The sequence below is a fragment of the Cavia porcellus genome, unplaced genomic scaffold (assembly GCF_034190915.1).
Source record: "Cavia porcellus strain 051 isolate PalLab524CR breed Dunkin Hartley unplaced genomic scaffold, mCavPor4.1 scaffold_6, whole genome shotgun sequence".
In the NCBI taxonomy this organism is placed as follows: Eukaryota; Metazoa; Chordata; class Mammalia; order Rodentia; family Caviidae; genus Cavia; species Cavia porcellus.
Genome location: NW_026947489.1, coordinates 96513433 through 96529782, shown reverse-complemented (window position 1 = coordinate 96529782; position 16350 = coordinate 96513433). Strand labels below are relative to the sequence as shown.

Here is a 16350-nt window from a genome sequence, read left to right as displayed (position 1 = left end):
CCTCCTGGTAGAATTAGTTTTAATAGTCTGTGAAGATACAGATTTCTGATTTCACTCCTTGGATGCACATGGCATCCAATAGTATCGTATCAGTAGTATAACCTACTGTTATACTATTATGTATAATACAATTTCTTAGAAATGTTGAGATGCTGTAACTCTTCCAACTATGTACATGCTTCTGATTAGTTCTTCCCATGAGCAGCCTGGTTGAGTTGCAGTTCTTGAATGGGACTAGATTTAAACTATTTGATAGAATCACTTTCAGATGCCATTTCTACCCACCCACCCCCCAAAAAAAGTGTAAAGTACTGGGAAACACACACACAGATAACCTTCCTGGACTATAAAGATAAAGATATGTTTCCATTTGATTATTTTATTTGATCCTCCCAATAACTAGTGTATTATTAGGGCCATCATTTTGTGGATAAAAAAAACTGAGGCTCAAAGAAATTAAATTATTTGCTACAAGGTCAGATTTCTGCTTTTAATAAAGGAAGATAAGCTAGCTGCTGACCAATTCTCTCACCAAAAATGACTAGAAATGCTGGCAGAAAATACTGTAAAATCTATTTCAAGTCATCAGAGAGCTATCAGTGCAGCAGGAATTTAAAGGACCATCATCTGGAAGCTGGGAGATTATATTTGGCACTACTTTCCTCCTTGAAATGCTTGCTAATTAGCAAGCAGTGTCTTGGAGGCTGAAATCTGGGCTCAAAGCAGCAGATGAGAAACTGAGCGGTAATTTTAGTAATTTTACAGGGCTGGGAGAGAAAGGCACTAAGTGTGAAGGAGGGAACAAAACTAGGGGTCCAGGGCCCAGAAAAAGCAGCAGTCCTGGTAAAACACTCCTAGTTTTCAGTGGGGAACACTAAAGTACTGTAGCCTGAAAACAGAAATGACCTGGAAATAGATCATCCTCCCAGAGACGGAAGTGCAGCTTCTCATTGGTTCCATCCCTAACTGGACTGGAAAGATTTTCCTATAACACAATACCATACTGCCTGCGAGAAGCAAAAGTTAGTGCCCTTGGGAGGAAGATTAACATCCAGAAGCTATGGGAAATCTCTGATCAGGAGAGGATTATATTAACAATTCTTTATATGTAGAAAATAAAGTTTGTTTTTACAACATCTTCTCACAATGTAATTTCTCCTGTAACCCAGTGCAGTAGACTTAGCTTGTATTTCAAGTCAGGAACATGCAACTGAGGCTTTATCAAGAACCGGGGGACATAATTATAAGTTTCAGGTATATATCTCATAGCCAGAATATTTTTTTAAGAAGTACAAAGATATGATAGTTTTAAACTAATAAGTTGCTAGTATAAATTTAAATGTTTCAATGGATATTTGACAAAAAATACTTGTTCAAAAAATGATTTTTATTTTTATTATCCAGTTGAATAAGCTTACAAATTATAAATATATATTACATAATAAGACAAAGATTAGCTAGAAAGGGATCATAGTATTTTTATCCACTTAAATTATGGACTGTATTGTATGTTCCTTTAGAGAATCCCAGGATTTTTTTCTTTTTCCAATTTGGAAGCCAACTTAAAAATTAATAATAATTATTTACATTTATGTCATTACTATTTATATAACTCCAAATGACAAAATCTGAGAATTAAGAAATGTAAGCATTATGGTGACCAACTTTTGAGTTTTCTTCAAAACTTCAAGAGGATACTACAACTGTGAGTAATGAACCAAGCTTCTAGTACAGTTGTGTACAGTACTCATGTTTGAGTAATTATACATAATCCTTGGTACTTTGAAGACATATATTTAAAGGCAAGGACATACGTAAAATTCTAGGACTCTCAAGATTTCTAATTTACCAAATATCACAAATCCACAGATTAGAAGAAAGAACTGGAATCCATTATTAAATATTTCCACTGTTCTTAAGTTGTGAATTACATGAGGTTGAGTCTATAACATTTATTTTAATGTTCTTCAGTCACAAAGTGATTTTTAAATATCATCATTTTAAAGTTCAAACTGATTCTTCACTATGAACAAATTTGTATGAAAATAACAGACACTGCATGCATAATTTGCTATTTGCTATCAATTATGGTCTCCTCTAATAGATTTCCTTGCATCAAAGTAGACAAACTACGAACTAGTGAATCAATATTTCAAATGATTTTAGATTAGCTAACAAATCTATTTACTATCAAACATATACTTAACAGTTGTTAGCTATTAAAATGTGTTAAGTAATGAACTGAAATAACATGAATTACTCTTCCAAATTCTATTTCCCCATATATCACAAAATGAAATTTGGTTTTTAAAAATTTTATATAATTTCTTTTGAAATCTTATAATGATTAAAAATCTAGTGGCTTTTTGAAATAAGGCATGTTAAATGGTGTGCAATCTGACAATTAATGTGAAAAAAATAAGGGTGGAGATTCTTAAGTAGCTGATTAAACCAGAACAACAAACTGAAATATGACCCTTAATACACTGTCAGCAGAAATTAGATCACTGGAAGAGAAAGCAAATGGGGAAGAAAAAGCAAATGGAGTGAATATTCCACTGATTCTGAGCTTCTCTTTGTACCTGTTGAATTTGATACTGGGCAGGTTTGCCACATTACACAACTCATTTCATTCTATGTGAATGGGGGTACATGAAGCTGTACAACATTGGCCTAATTTGTGGGACACCTGGATGGAAATAACTAGCAGGTAGCTGGAATCAAGAGGCAAAAGCTCAAGAAAGATGTCAGAATTAAAACTGCAAATATATGAGTAATCCAAAATTAACCGTGAAACCAAGGGTGTGATTGACAATCCTCATGAAGAGACAGCAAGAGGGAGAGCACTAAAGACAAAAATTTGAGGCACTGCTCTAGTTTGTGGATGGGGGAAGAAAAACAGGTAATTAAAGAGGCCTGGCATACTGCTGGGTGTCCAGGTTAATCCACTTATAGCACAACTGCTGCCATAGTTTGCATCTGGACTGGTCCCCAAGGGCCTGTGTGTTAGAGACTTAGTCTTCAGCTTGCTGTATTGGCAGATGGTGGAAACTTTAAGAGGTAGGGTCTAGCAGGAGATGCTCTGGCCATTGAGGGCATGCCCTAGAACAGACTGTGGGACCCTGATCTGTTCCTTCTCTCCCTTACCCCAGTATAAGGTGAGTGGTTTTCCTCTGGCAGATGTTCCTACCATCTGCACCCTCATCACTTGCTTAAAAGTAACAGGGTCAACCAACCATTGACTGAAACCTCCAAAATTGTGAGCCAAAATAAACCTTTCCTCCTTGAAGTTGATTATCATAGGTATTTTGTTATTAAGTAATGAAGAGGTAACACAGTTACTTAGCCCTATGCTACCCAGCTGACACCACATTAAAAAAAACTGATATTTGAAACCCTTGCATATTTATGCAAGACCTAAAATATTCTTCTTGACAAACTTCTGACATTCCATTTCCTCCATCTTTTTCCCACCCCTCTCTGCCCTTACATTTTGCCTTCTTATTTATGGACTCAGAAATCTTTTGCTTTTTCATCTTTTACTGTGTGTTCCTCTCCAGTGTCTCAGTCTGAACTCTCCCTTTGACAACACTCCCTGCTGCTAGACTGAGGACAATACCACCATGATCCCAGGACTGCATGTCTGAGTACAGGGTCACCAATGTGCCCTGGGCCTCATGTGTACGACAAATAACCTAGGAAAAAATCAGTATGACACAATGCCATAGGAGCATTTCAAGGAATAGAATCACTTGGGAAGGGCCTTTCTAGTGCCTACAAAATCAAGTGTGAAATCCATAGCCTAATCTTACGAATTACATCCCTATCAATCTCTCCAGTTATATCTATTACTCCATCCCTATAAGACACTGCACCTGAACCTGGATTACTTACACTCTTCTAGGCATGCTCTGTAAAATCTCTTTACCATGCTAGCTGCAGGCAGGGCTGGTTTAGGTGTGTGACTGAATGTGATCATGCTTTGTACAAACTCAGCAAAATTGGTACAGGTAACAATATGGGGTGAATTCACAATATTCACTAACCTTCTGAGGGGCTAGAACAGTCTTTTGCTCAGGAAGGATGGAGAAAATAGAGTTATTATTAGACTAGATCTATTCACTAGACCAAACAATTTCTCTATTAAAAGTTAGTGGTCAGTAGGGCTTGAGGGAATGCACCTGTAATCCCAGCTACTTCAGAGACTGAGGCAAGAGGATTGCAAGTTCAAGGCCAGCCTGAGGTACCTAACAAGACCTGATCTCAAAACATGAGGTGGTCAGTGAATTTGATGGTATATAAATTATATTTCACTACAGAAGTTACCAAAAACAAAGACCAAAAGAAAAGGTGGTGGACAGAGTATCCAGGTACACACTTTACACATTTTCAGAGACCAGTGATTCATTACAGAATGAGATTAGAGAGTATTTTTTTATCAGTATCAGGGATTGAACTCACAACCGCCTGCTGGCAAGACAGGTGCTTATGCTGCTAAGCTAAATCCCCAGCCCCAAGATTAGAGAGTATTGTTTAGACAGAGCTGTTGTCCATTCAGAATGAGGTCTTCAGGAAGAGTAACCGTTGGTCCACAGGCTCTGAACTGATGCTCAAATGCCTTCTGGATTAGGACTGGTGACTGTCACATACTCAGCTGCCTGCTGACCTTAGTGAGGGCATCACTGACGACATCGAGATCATGCCGCAGCTCGTTCATGGCACTGGTTATGCTCTTGGCATCTTTCAGGATCTGAATACTCTGAGTGTATGGATTATACTTCACCCCAAACGGACGCTTAATTATTTTGGTGAATTCTCTAAGAAAACAAAGAAGAGATCATCAATTTTTGACAGGGGAGCATTGATGAAAACAAACAACTGAATACCTATTTTGCATATGAGGCATAAGACAAGTCTTTATTAGATATGTGTAACAGTCTCATCTATTTCCTTACCTGGATGTGCAGAGAGCCCCTGGAATCCAACAGGTAGAAACCTAAAGTAGCACTGATACATCTACCCTGACATTAATAGCGAAAGATCTTCTATATAACTTCCTTAATAATTTATTACTGTGTACATTTCATGCATTTTTTTCTGTAGTTCTGGGAATTGAACCCTGGGCCTCACACAGGTCAGGCAAGAACCTTATCATAGAGCTATTCCCCCAGCCCTAGACAGCTCTTGACTACACTAAGGACACCAACCAAGGCAGCTTTATCTATACATACTGACACTTAGCCACATAGTAACAGACGCCCCAGTTATGCCTTACTTACATAATTCCTCATATATCTATATAAGTACACACAAGGAGGCCAGGAACAGCCCTGTCTCTAGAAAATATGTATTCTTTCCACCTAGAGTTTTATTATCTACCCTCCTCTCTTCCTGAATGACTCAAATTTTGCCCTTTCTTCAATCATCAAAGTTCTATCTCCTTTATCAAGTCATCATCTGAACCTCCATTTAGTACCACAAGAAAAATCATGTTCATGACCCACAGGGTTAATTATGCAGCTGAGGATAATTGTGCATGAGTAAGGGCTGAAATCTAGGTTGTGATCCATCTGTTTTATCTAGAGGGGGCCACTTCTGATTTGCACAAAGATGCCATATGTGCCAGAGAAAGCCTTGCTGGTATTGTTACACCGTTCTATGTATGGCCTACCTCCCCAACCACAGTAAGTCTCTGAAGATACAGGGCATGTCTTCAACCTCTTTCTGTCTCTCTCCTCATTGTGTGACCTCATGACTCTCCTCCATCAAATGTTGTTTTTCTGATTCTGCTTATGAAGTCCTTCCTTTTCCTGCTACCTCTATTTTTGTTCAAGCTTTTACTTTTTCCAGAAGTACTGAAGGAATCTTCTCAAAAGTGTCTCTGCCTCCATATCCTCCTTCCTTTCTTAATCACATACTTAGCTCATTAATAGTTAAAATGTACTTTTGGCCTAAAATTTAACATATCTAAAATATTGTCTATTCTTCAGGACCTGTGTCACCTGCCTCTAAGCTTTCCGTCTTGAATAAAATGCAGAACAATCTTTCATCCATGCCTCTTCTAGGTTCTTGTCACTTTCCATATTGTTATGTAGTAATGTGTATATAGTTTATTTTTTCTACCAAACTATAAACTTTCTGATGGAAAAGAATAGGAAGAAACCAATTTTTTCAGTTTACCTGGTTGTTATCATTGCTAGACCTAACTACTTCAGAAGAAAATGAAGAAGCTATACTGTACCTCATTTTCTCCTTTGCATCTTCAAAGCTTTCAGATACAAAATAGACATCTTGAAAAGTCGTAATAAGACATTCTTGTTTGCAGGTAATGTTGGGATCAAAGGGCTTTACTTTGGCTTGTTCAGAAAGTGCATGCTACAGTACAAGAAGTCAGTGGGTCAGAGAATGCTGTTTTCATAGATCACACAACTGCCCAAGTTGTACACTTCTGCATTTATTACTTATCCAATGGCCCTAACCTACAACCTCAAACTTCTTTCCTACATCTCTATTTAATTCACATTTGACTTCAACAAAACAAACGGCTTTAGAGTCCTCACAAAGGCCCTAAGATCATCTCTGTAGCTTTATTCCAACTCTTTTTTCCATGTCAGAGGTGCCCACAAAAACTTACTTATTTCTGCACTGTGGCATCTACTCTCTACCCAAGAGCATAGTTACTCCTATACTTAACTTATACTCACCACTAGGTAGCAGGCTCCTGGATAGCAAAACAGTACCTTGGACAGTGCTTTGCAGCCATTACTCAACAAACAAGTTCATTCATTCACTGAATAAACAATAAATCTCAAATAATTCCCTAGCAAGTATAGAAGTTATACTAGTGTACCACAAATGATGAGTGGTGAAGTCTTTGTAAGCAAAAGCTTCAAAAACATTTTTGTTTAAAAGATTGTGTGTATTCAGAAAACTTGGGAAATAGAGGAAGACGTCTTTCTTTTTTTAAAGGAAGATTTATTTTGGCTCACAGTTTCAGTATATTATCAGCTTGCTCCAAGGCAGAAATGGTAAGGCATAAACATGTGGAGAAAAAGGCTGCCCACAGCAGCCAAGAAGCTGAGCAGAGAGAGGAGCCAGGGACAAGAGTGTCCTTCCCAGTCACACCTCCAGGGGCCCAGCTGCAACCAGGCCCCAAGAAAAATGCCTTTTAGTAATGTTTCTAAAGTACATAAGATATGTTATGTACATGCACCAGCTCCCCATGAAGACTGTAGTCATTATGCACTGCAAATATGTACTTATAAAACAATTTAAAATTTAAAAAGTGAATGTTTACTGCCACCCCAAGTACTTTCCATAGGAGGCCCTTGTTCAAATGCAAAACCTTTCAGGTCATAGCAATTATATTTGGTGAATAAGTTATCTGCAAACATGTACAGCTCTTACTTGGAGTTCACTGATAGAAGAAAGTAAGCCAGCACCAAAGACTCTTAGCTGCCCGTCCTGCTTGCACAAACCAAACTCCACAGTGAAAAAGTAGCACTGCAAAAAGACATCAGTATTATTTTGCATCCCATATGACTCAGTATAAAGCAAATTTCAACTGTTCGTCACTGATGCAAAGTACCTCCAGAGTAAAGCCCAAGAACCCCAACTTAGGTCACAGGTCTTTCCACAATTTGGCCTCATTCTAACCAATACTTTTCAAACTTGTTCTGAAGATTCTTAGACACAATTAAAAATTACTAAGGACTAGAAGGTCTTTTCTGTGTGTAAGCTATAGCTAGCTATATTAGCCATAAAAAATTAAAACTTAAAAATTTAAATATTAGTTACCAATATTGTATACTCATTTTATGGCAAAATAAAAAATATTTTTATAGAAGTCATTTTTTCCAAAAGTGGCATTGTTTTACATCATTAAAATATCTTTTGTATTTTAATTATTTTGATAAAGTATAATCATATATAAATATTGGGTGCACAATGTGGAATTATTAAATTAATTAATTGACAACATTAGTACAAATCTTTTCAGTGTCTGGCTAGACATTTTTTAATGCCTGGCCAGAAGACAGATGGATTGTCCTATCTGCTTCTGTATTTAACCTGTCACAATATGTTGTTTTGGTTAAAGTATGTGAAGAAAATTTGGCTTCACAGAGTTATGTAGTTGGAAAAGGGTACAGCATTTTAATAGCCTCTTCAGATAAATATGGATATGCTTCTTTGAAATACACCGAAGTTCAACAGATGGTAGTTTCTTAAAGTTCAGGGACAATGTGGAATCAGAACTCTGCCAATGAACTCCATCTGTTAGATTAAAACCCATTTTCCACTTGACTGTATCTTTACCTATCCATGATTTTAACTTTAAGGACCCCGTGAAAACTCTTAGAAGCCCCCAGAACCTCCAAATCATAATTTAAGAAGTACCGCCCCAACCAGCCAACCTGTTTCACACCACACTCCCTCTGCCCCACTTTCCTGCCATCCTCCAGGCTTGCTAAGTACCTCTTTGTTTTCCCTTGTATATCCTCATCGTCAGATGCTCTTGCTTCCTTTCTTGGAACATGAGAATACTACAGTACTCATTTCCATCAGCTAGTACAGAGGCCCCTTTCCTGTGAAACCTTCCCCCAAATTTCTCTGCACTTCCAAACCACTCCACCATTGGAACATGACTGAATCCTCACACACGATATAAGTTTCTTAAAGATAGGAACCAAAACTCGTTCATCTTTCTGTTTCCAAAACAGTATTTTGTATCAAGTGCTCAAAATGCTTTTAGCATAATTTTATGGAGCTTATCATTTTCATTGGAAGACAAAAGGTATACAAATTAGTAGCATTAAAATTACTTTTTTAAAGTTTATATCTTTTTTGAGTGTCTTTTCAATCATACATCTCATTTTAAAATTAAGTTAAACATAAGGCAAATTTTCTAATTGTTATCTTCCATATGAAATTTTAAATTACACAAATACTCATACTTTGTACCCAGTTGAGAGTTACTGCACTATACAGCTTTTCCCAGATTATACCGTTGCCAGCTTTTGAATAGCCTCCTCTGAAGCTCCAAGTGATGCCAGACCAATTTCTTGGGAGAATTGAGCAAAACTAGGTTCAGCCAAGAGTGGAACATGACCTAAGAGCTCATGGCAGGTATCTCTGAAATAGAAGAACAAGTTTGTCACCTTGTGATACTTAGCATCAATGCATAATCATTCAATCAAATCACAATTCAATATTACCCCTGCCCTAGTTGATCAAGCAGTAAGGAATCTCAAAGGACACTAGCCAAACAAAGAAATGATTGAGGTTCAAAATCTTGGCCACTTACAGACACAACTTACATTATCAGAAACCCATCGACATGCTTATGTTCCAGGTCCCCACACAAATCAGATCCTATTCAAATGTCACTTTCTCATCAAGGCCCTTTCTAATCATGCTTCACGTAACAATAACACCCAAATACACACCTCCATCTCCTTTTACACCTTTATTTTCTCCATGGCACTCATCTCTGTCTGACAGAACATATATATACATTTTTTAGTGCCAGGGATCGAACTCACAACCTTGAGCTTGCCAGTCAGGTGCTTATGCTGCTGAGTTAAATCCCTGTCCCATAGATATACATTTATTTATTTATTATTCATATTCCCCAGTGAAGTATGAGCCTTATGAGCACCTGTCACTGAATGGGCTGTTGATTAATAATATGAATAATGCCTAACTGTTAGAACATATATTATGAGCCAGGCACTATTCTAAATGTGCCGATTCACTTAATCCTTGAAAAAACCCATGAAGTGGATACCATTATTATAAATAGCTCCCTGATGAGTGAATGAATGGCTGACATGTAACTTACGGCTCAGGGGTATAGAGGGGATCTGAACTGTGTCTCACATATTGAGTGCAGTGAAAAACTCGGAAGGCTAAACCTGATAGGAAATCTCTTGGTGACAAGTAGCCAGCCACAGGACGGATGGAAAACCCTGTGCGCTCTGTAAGGCAAAGAAAAAAAGAAAATCTTCATTATATATGCAGACTTTTATAGAGGGCATGGAAACTAAAATTTATCATATTGTTAAAAAGAAACAATTATTAAGCACATTGTGGCCAGGCGATGAGTTAGATCTTTTACAAAGTGTATCTTCTCATGGAATATAACATGAACTAAAGATTTTCTTCTTACTGTGACAGCTCAGAGACAGTAATGTGCTTGACGACACACAGTAAATAATAAAGCTAGGCTGAGAGCCCAGCCCCCTCACCTTACACCTTGTCATCTCCTTTGGCTCACTTTCTTTTTACAAACACTTGCTAACAAGACCTATTATTGTAGTTCAGAGCCATTTTGTGATCAATGCCATTTTTAGCTAGCACTGTCTTTGGCAGTTTGTTTTGTCTACACAGGATCACGTTTCGCCATTCCCCAACTGGCAAGCCACCCTACACTGTGAAGCATATCTTTCACTAAACAGCAGGGGCTTGGAGGACCTCTGTAATTGCCAGTCTTGTCCTTGTCAAACTTTTACAACCTTGGTACTCCATCCAGTTCCACCCTGGTGTCTTGTGGCTGGACGGTCGCATTCTGAGTGTCCTACAACTTCCCACCATGACAGAAATGTTCTATTCTGTGCTGTCCAGTAAGGCAGCCAGTAGCCAGCCACATGCAGCTACTAAACCCTGAACACGTGGCTAATATAACTGAGGAACTGATATTTTAACTTAAATTCATTTTAATTCTTTGGAATTTAAACAACCACATGCACCCAATGGCTTCCATATTTGGCAGTATGAGTATTATACCTTTTTATATCTGATGTTTTCTTTGGGCTGTCTTTTGATTTTGGCATCTCTTTGTCACCTGCCCTTGAAACACCTTCAGCAAACACATCCTGCAGTCAGCCCAGGTCCCAGAGAACAGCTTTGTATCTTAGCTGTTTTTGGAGCTTTCAGGAATTACGAAAACTCCTGTAGCAGAGTTGCCAAACTTTGTAAGCCCACTAAAGTCAGGTGCATTATACTATGTTTTAAAAGCCTAGTTTTTATAGTAACCACTTATAAGATTTCTTCCTGGAGGTTGGAGGTTTAGCTCACTAGCATAAATGTCTGACTGGCAAGCGTGAGGTTGTGAGTTCAATCCCTGGCACCAAAAAAAAAAAAAAAAAGAAAAAAAAAAAAGAAAAGAAAAAGATGTCTTCCCATGTGCAAAAAATATTACCCTTTCCTATTTAGTTCTTTTTAGTTTTATGGGTAGTTTTTAAATAATGAAAGTTAAAGTATCAACTGGATATGTAGATTTTTGTTAAAGAGTAACTTCAGCCATGATGAAGAGAAATTAAAAAGAAAGGAAGAAAGAAAACAAAAAGAAAGTAAATCCTTTCAGTTAAAAATATAACTTCTTTTTTACACTAAGATATCCAATCTGCTGAGATAACAGCAGATATTTATTTTTCTTAAATACTATTGACCCTGGAGATCACTGCTCATTTTACTTTCTATTTTAGTTTGAAAAAATAAACAGGTCTGGACCAAATGAGTATGGAAAATTAGGAAAATAAAATTTTTAAAATAAATTTATTGAGAAACTTCTCCTTTGTTTATACTTCTATTGTGATAGTTGATACACTGCGTCAACCTGAGAAACTTTAGAAGTTTGACTGAGAGACTCAACAGGGAGCCACCATTCTTATTTTGTAAATATCCTCATCCTGTGCAAAGGAGGGCAAGGAGATTTTGTGAGTGCTACACCCACCCTGACAAGCAGGGGTGGCCTGGGTACAATGTAAGAAAGGAAAAGGGGCTTGTGCTTTCCCTTTTGTGCTCTGGCTACTTTTGCCCTGGCTGCTGCCTTGAACTGTTGCCCCAGTGCCATGCCACCCTGCCTTGGAGCCAGCTGATTATGGACTGAAACCTCCCAAAACTATAAGATAAATAAACCTTTCCTTCCTTCATTTGGGGGGGTCAGGTAGTTTGTGCCAGCAATGAGGGAAAAGTAACCAAGACATATTTGCTAATCCTTCTTATGAAAGCAATAGAATCTCAGTGCAGAAAGGAGCTTCAGAGATCCTCTAGGCCTCCCTTCCCTCAGAGGCCTGCATTCCCTATACCAGTGCCTTTGACTAGTGGGTGTGGCACTTTTGCAGGATGCCTCTGCAGTGGAACAACTGACTAGCTCAGGACCCTTTTGCATTTTCAACTGGCTCATTTAACCAGACACGTAAGTGGAAGCTTACAGTTTCTATCCAACAGTCTCTTACTTTTAGAGCCGCATACTATTACCTATAAAATGGTTTTCAAATATTCAAATATTTAATAACTGTCTCCTAAACACCACCTTAAACACCTTCCTAATTTTACTATTGATAAGTTTCAAAATTCCCTTACAGTTTCTTCACTTTGCTCTCCTCTTGTTCCAGGTTATTATTACCTCTCTTCAAACACAGTGCCAATTCCTGATTGCAACACTCCAGGAACCCGTGCAGAAAAATTCTCAGCTCCTACATACTACATTTTATCCCTCTGCTAAACATGCTAAATATGCTGTCATGATTAAAACACAGTCTAACATTCCCCTTGCAAAGATCAATTAGCTTGATACCTTTTAAAAAGTTAGAGACATCTTCCAGTTGTGGAATATTATCTTCCCGATAGCCACAATATTTAGAAAGCAAAGGTAAGTTTTTGAGGTACTCTCTGCAGGCATGGGTTGGGTAGAGTTTGTTGAGCTCTCGGAAAACAGTTCCCCAAGTATTAATCTCTTCTTCAGTGAATTCAACCTTGGGGATGGGGTCCCCACTAATGAGAGAAAGGGAAGAATTATTCTGAATTAGCAGTCAGGACCCAATAGCACCTATTTTCTACTTACAAAGTAAACACAAGTGGCTCTATTGATTTATTTAATGATCTCAAATTTGGAAATTTTATCATATGTAATATACTTACTGCTTATAGTTCATAGCCAACTGTGCAAAGTACTTCCGTCTTTTACGATACACGTTGTCTTTGAAGCCCTGATAATCAAACATAGGTTTTTAAATATTCACACTAAAATTACTTGAAAAATGATGTTTAAGAAACGCTTCATTATTTTTACTGGAGATATTATATTACAGGACTACATAATTGTTACTATGAGCAAGTATTGTTCAGAGATTTATGATCCTTTTTATGTTGAAGTCAATGTCGCATAACAACTTTGTACTCTCCTGGCTGCAAAAATAAATACAGATAAAGATACCATAGTGACCACAAAGATAGACATTTTGAAGAATAGGGAAAGCACCACCCTAGTTAAATAGATGGCCTTTCCCAAGAGTGAATTTTTGTATTTTTTCCTTTAATCATTCAACCATATCTTTAGTTACATATACCTGTGGTAGTAATTAATAAAATAAAATTAGTAGGGCTGGGTTATAGTTCAGTAGAAGAGTCTTTATCTGCCACGTTTGAGTTCCTGGGTTTGACCTCAGCCCCACAAAGTACAATGATACTAAAATAGTAATTAATTAAAATTTAAAATAATGACAACTGAATCTAGCCTTAATTGTGCCACAAAATGCAGAACGAAATGGTGGCAGTAATACAAAAACAGATAAGACTGTTGATAGAATTGATATTTATGAAAAATATTTAAGAAAAAAGTAGATAAAATAAAGAATCAAAAATCTAAGTTTACAAACAAACAGCCAACAGTATGAAATAACAAGAAAGAAGAGGATTCCTGAAAACAGAGAATAAGACTCGTCTCTACACATTTTATGGGTCCCTACTATGCAACTGGTCCTCTGCTAAAAATCTTGAGAAATAAAAATGAACAAAGCCTAATTTGGAGCTTCAAGAAATTTACATGAGTCAATTATCCTATCAGAATGTAAGTACCTTTTCAGATTGCTCAGGTGTACACAGAGTGCCACGAAAACTCAAAGGAGACCCTCAAATCCAGAGTGTGAAACAGGACAGTGTGGCTAAGGAAAGGCTTCCCAGTGGTGACTCCCAAGCTAAGCCTCAGAAGGGGAATGTAGATCATTAGACAGTAGAGCACAAAAATGACAGCATCAACAACAGCAAGCACAGAGATGAAAAACAGCATGTTCTGTTCAGAGAGTAAACAGCATGTTCTTCCTAAGAAGATACAAGAACCCCAATGTTCATGGAGGTGCAGGGGTGTTTGGAACTGATATTACATGGCTTTCAGGCAGTTAGTCACAATTCCACCAATGTGGAAGCCCTAAGGCTTTTTGAACTCTAGATTAAAACAAGATATTATTTAGTCTAGAAAACATACTTTCTTTAATATGTTGCCTTTAATTCTTAGTTTGCTTTGAATGATTTTCATGAAACCATTTACTAAACAAAAATACTTACAGGATGATCTGCATCAAGTTCAGATCCATACATCAGAACTCTGGTAGCACAGAAGTCCAGATCAGAGATCTTCTTTGGAAACCAAGGAACACTTTCCATACCTGTCAAAAACCCAGTAAACACTGAAAAGATGACATTAAATAAGGCACTAACAAGGAAGAAATTAAGAAATTAATACATTCAGATGAGATTTTTAACTTGTATATTGAAGCAACATCTATACAAGTTAAGAAACCCACTCTATTTCTTTTTTTTTTTTTTTTTTTTCAGTACTGGGGATCGAACTCACAACCGCCTGCCTACAAGGCAGGTGCTTATGCCACTGAGCTAAATCCCCAGTCCAACCCACTCTGTTTCTAAGAAGTAAATTTTATTGAAAATTTTTTAGCTTTAAAAACAGTTTTTAGTGTTCAGATGGATTTTGCAAGTGTTGAAGAAATACCATACTTAAGTACAGACCAAAAGTTTTTTAAATGTCTTATGCCATATATTTATATATTTAGCTCTCCTGCAAAATCAGAATAAGGATGTACAGACCAAGGTGCAGGTTTAATAAGAATTCTGAATATCTATTTCTGTTGATGGGAAACCTTAGAAATGCATTAATGTCTTTGCTACCTTCATCTCACCATACCTCTGACAGGCATGAGACTCCAGGATTTTGCATATGTCCTTCTTTTACCTGGAATATCTGTCCCACTGCCCCCACCCCATCTTTCTGTCTTCCTGAGAACATCTTACTTATCCTTGAAGTCCCAAATCTAACAAGACCTTCTCAATTCTGCAAAGTGTTCCCTGTAGAAAGGTATCATTTTGTTTGGATTTTTGCGACACTGTGTGTGTAACTCTAGATGTTTTTACTATGTTTTATTGTATCTGTTTTTCTCGAATGCCTGGGAATGACTTAGGGAAAGGACTGTATATTTTTGTGTTTTTAGTTCTTGGTAGAATTATCTGACCCATGTGCTGGTGTGCCCTAAATGTCAACTGAACCAGGTAACCATCCACAAAACTCTGGATATAACAGATGAGGTAGCCAAACTTCAGAGAGGTGAGGTAATTGGCCCACAGTAACTCATTTCCATTTTTAGTGGAAAAAAGAGGACTAGAACTCAATGCTTGCTCCAGTGCATTGCCCTCCTGTATCCAGCACTGATATTCAAGAAATTTAACAACAAATACAACAAGGGAACTGATCAGTAAACACCGACACCAACAAAATCCATGAATCCTGCTCTGCCGGGTGTACCCCTTCTTTGTTAATGGTGGGTAAGAGGGTTTAGGCGAGAATGTGGAGCAACAGAGGCCTCAGGCATGATGGGAAGCAACCCAGGGAACCAGCTCCCTGACAGCCAACATGGAAGTATATCAATATTTTAATAATTATACAACCATACAAATATACAACAGATGACTGTTATCCCTGATTATACTCCAAATATTGTGACAGAATCTGAAGAGACTATGGTAGACTGAGTGCCATATATAAAATGTGCTAACTTATCTATTTGTCCTTCTGTTTCAAATAAACCACCAGGATCATTGTCACTAATGGAGATCTTCAACTCCATCTTTGCTCTCTGAGTATCTGAAACCTTAGAAGGCTTTGCTACTTTCTCTTGCTTTCGATGGGGATGTTGTGCTTAATGCATTTCACCTGACAGTTGTCAGACACTGTCAACATTTTCAATAAATTTAAATATTCATTCAATAGTTGCTAGGAACCAAGAGATTTACTAATTGCTCAGGGAGGGTGAACTGTCGATCTGTGGAATCAAGAAATGCCTGATCAATAATTCAGAGGTAACTGATTCGTAATCATTTGATTCTTCCTTATACTCAAGGTTTGCTTTTCACTTTTCTCACCCTTAATCGGATGATGCTTTATAATTTTTCTTTAGCATTCTGAGATTGTGCTTTGTGTTTCCTTCATGACCAGTCCATAAGAACTCTAGAAAGACAGTGCTTTATTTTTATCTTCCCATCTTCAAGATGAATGTAAGA

At 37.5% G+C, this 16350-nt stretch overlaps 1 protein-coding gene across 1 annotated transcript in view; it reads right to left on the bottom strand.

Moving 5' to 3' along the window:
- Positions 1 to 1366: 1366 nt before the first annotated feature.
- The window catches only part of Tph1 (tryptophan hydroxylase 1), a 29203-nt gene continuing 14219 nt past the window's right edge, over positions 1367 to 16350 (bottom strand). Inside the window, exons 4-11 of the mRNA XM_005001871.3 lie at positions 14347 to 14447; positions 12925 to 12992; positions 12581 to 12777; positions 9842 to 9977; positions 9006 to 9132; positions 7408 to 7503; positions 6242 to 6375; positions 1367 to 4817 (exon numbers count right to left, since the gene is read on the bottom strand). Coding sequence (XP_005001928.2) covers positions 4643 to 4817; positions 6242 to 6375; positions 7408 to 7503; positions 9006 to 9132; positions 9842 to 9977; positions 12581 to 12777; positions 12925 to 12992; positions 14347 to 14447 — 1034 coding nt within the window. The 3' untranslated portion in view covers positions 1367 to 4642. The remainder of the gene's footprint in view (positions 4818 to 6241; positions 6376 to 7407; positions 7504 to 9005; positions 9133 to 9841; positions 9978 to 12580; positions 12778 to 12924; positions 12993 to 14346; positions 14448 to 16350) is intronic.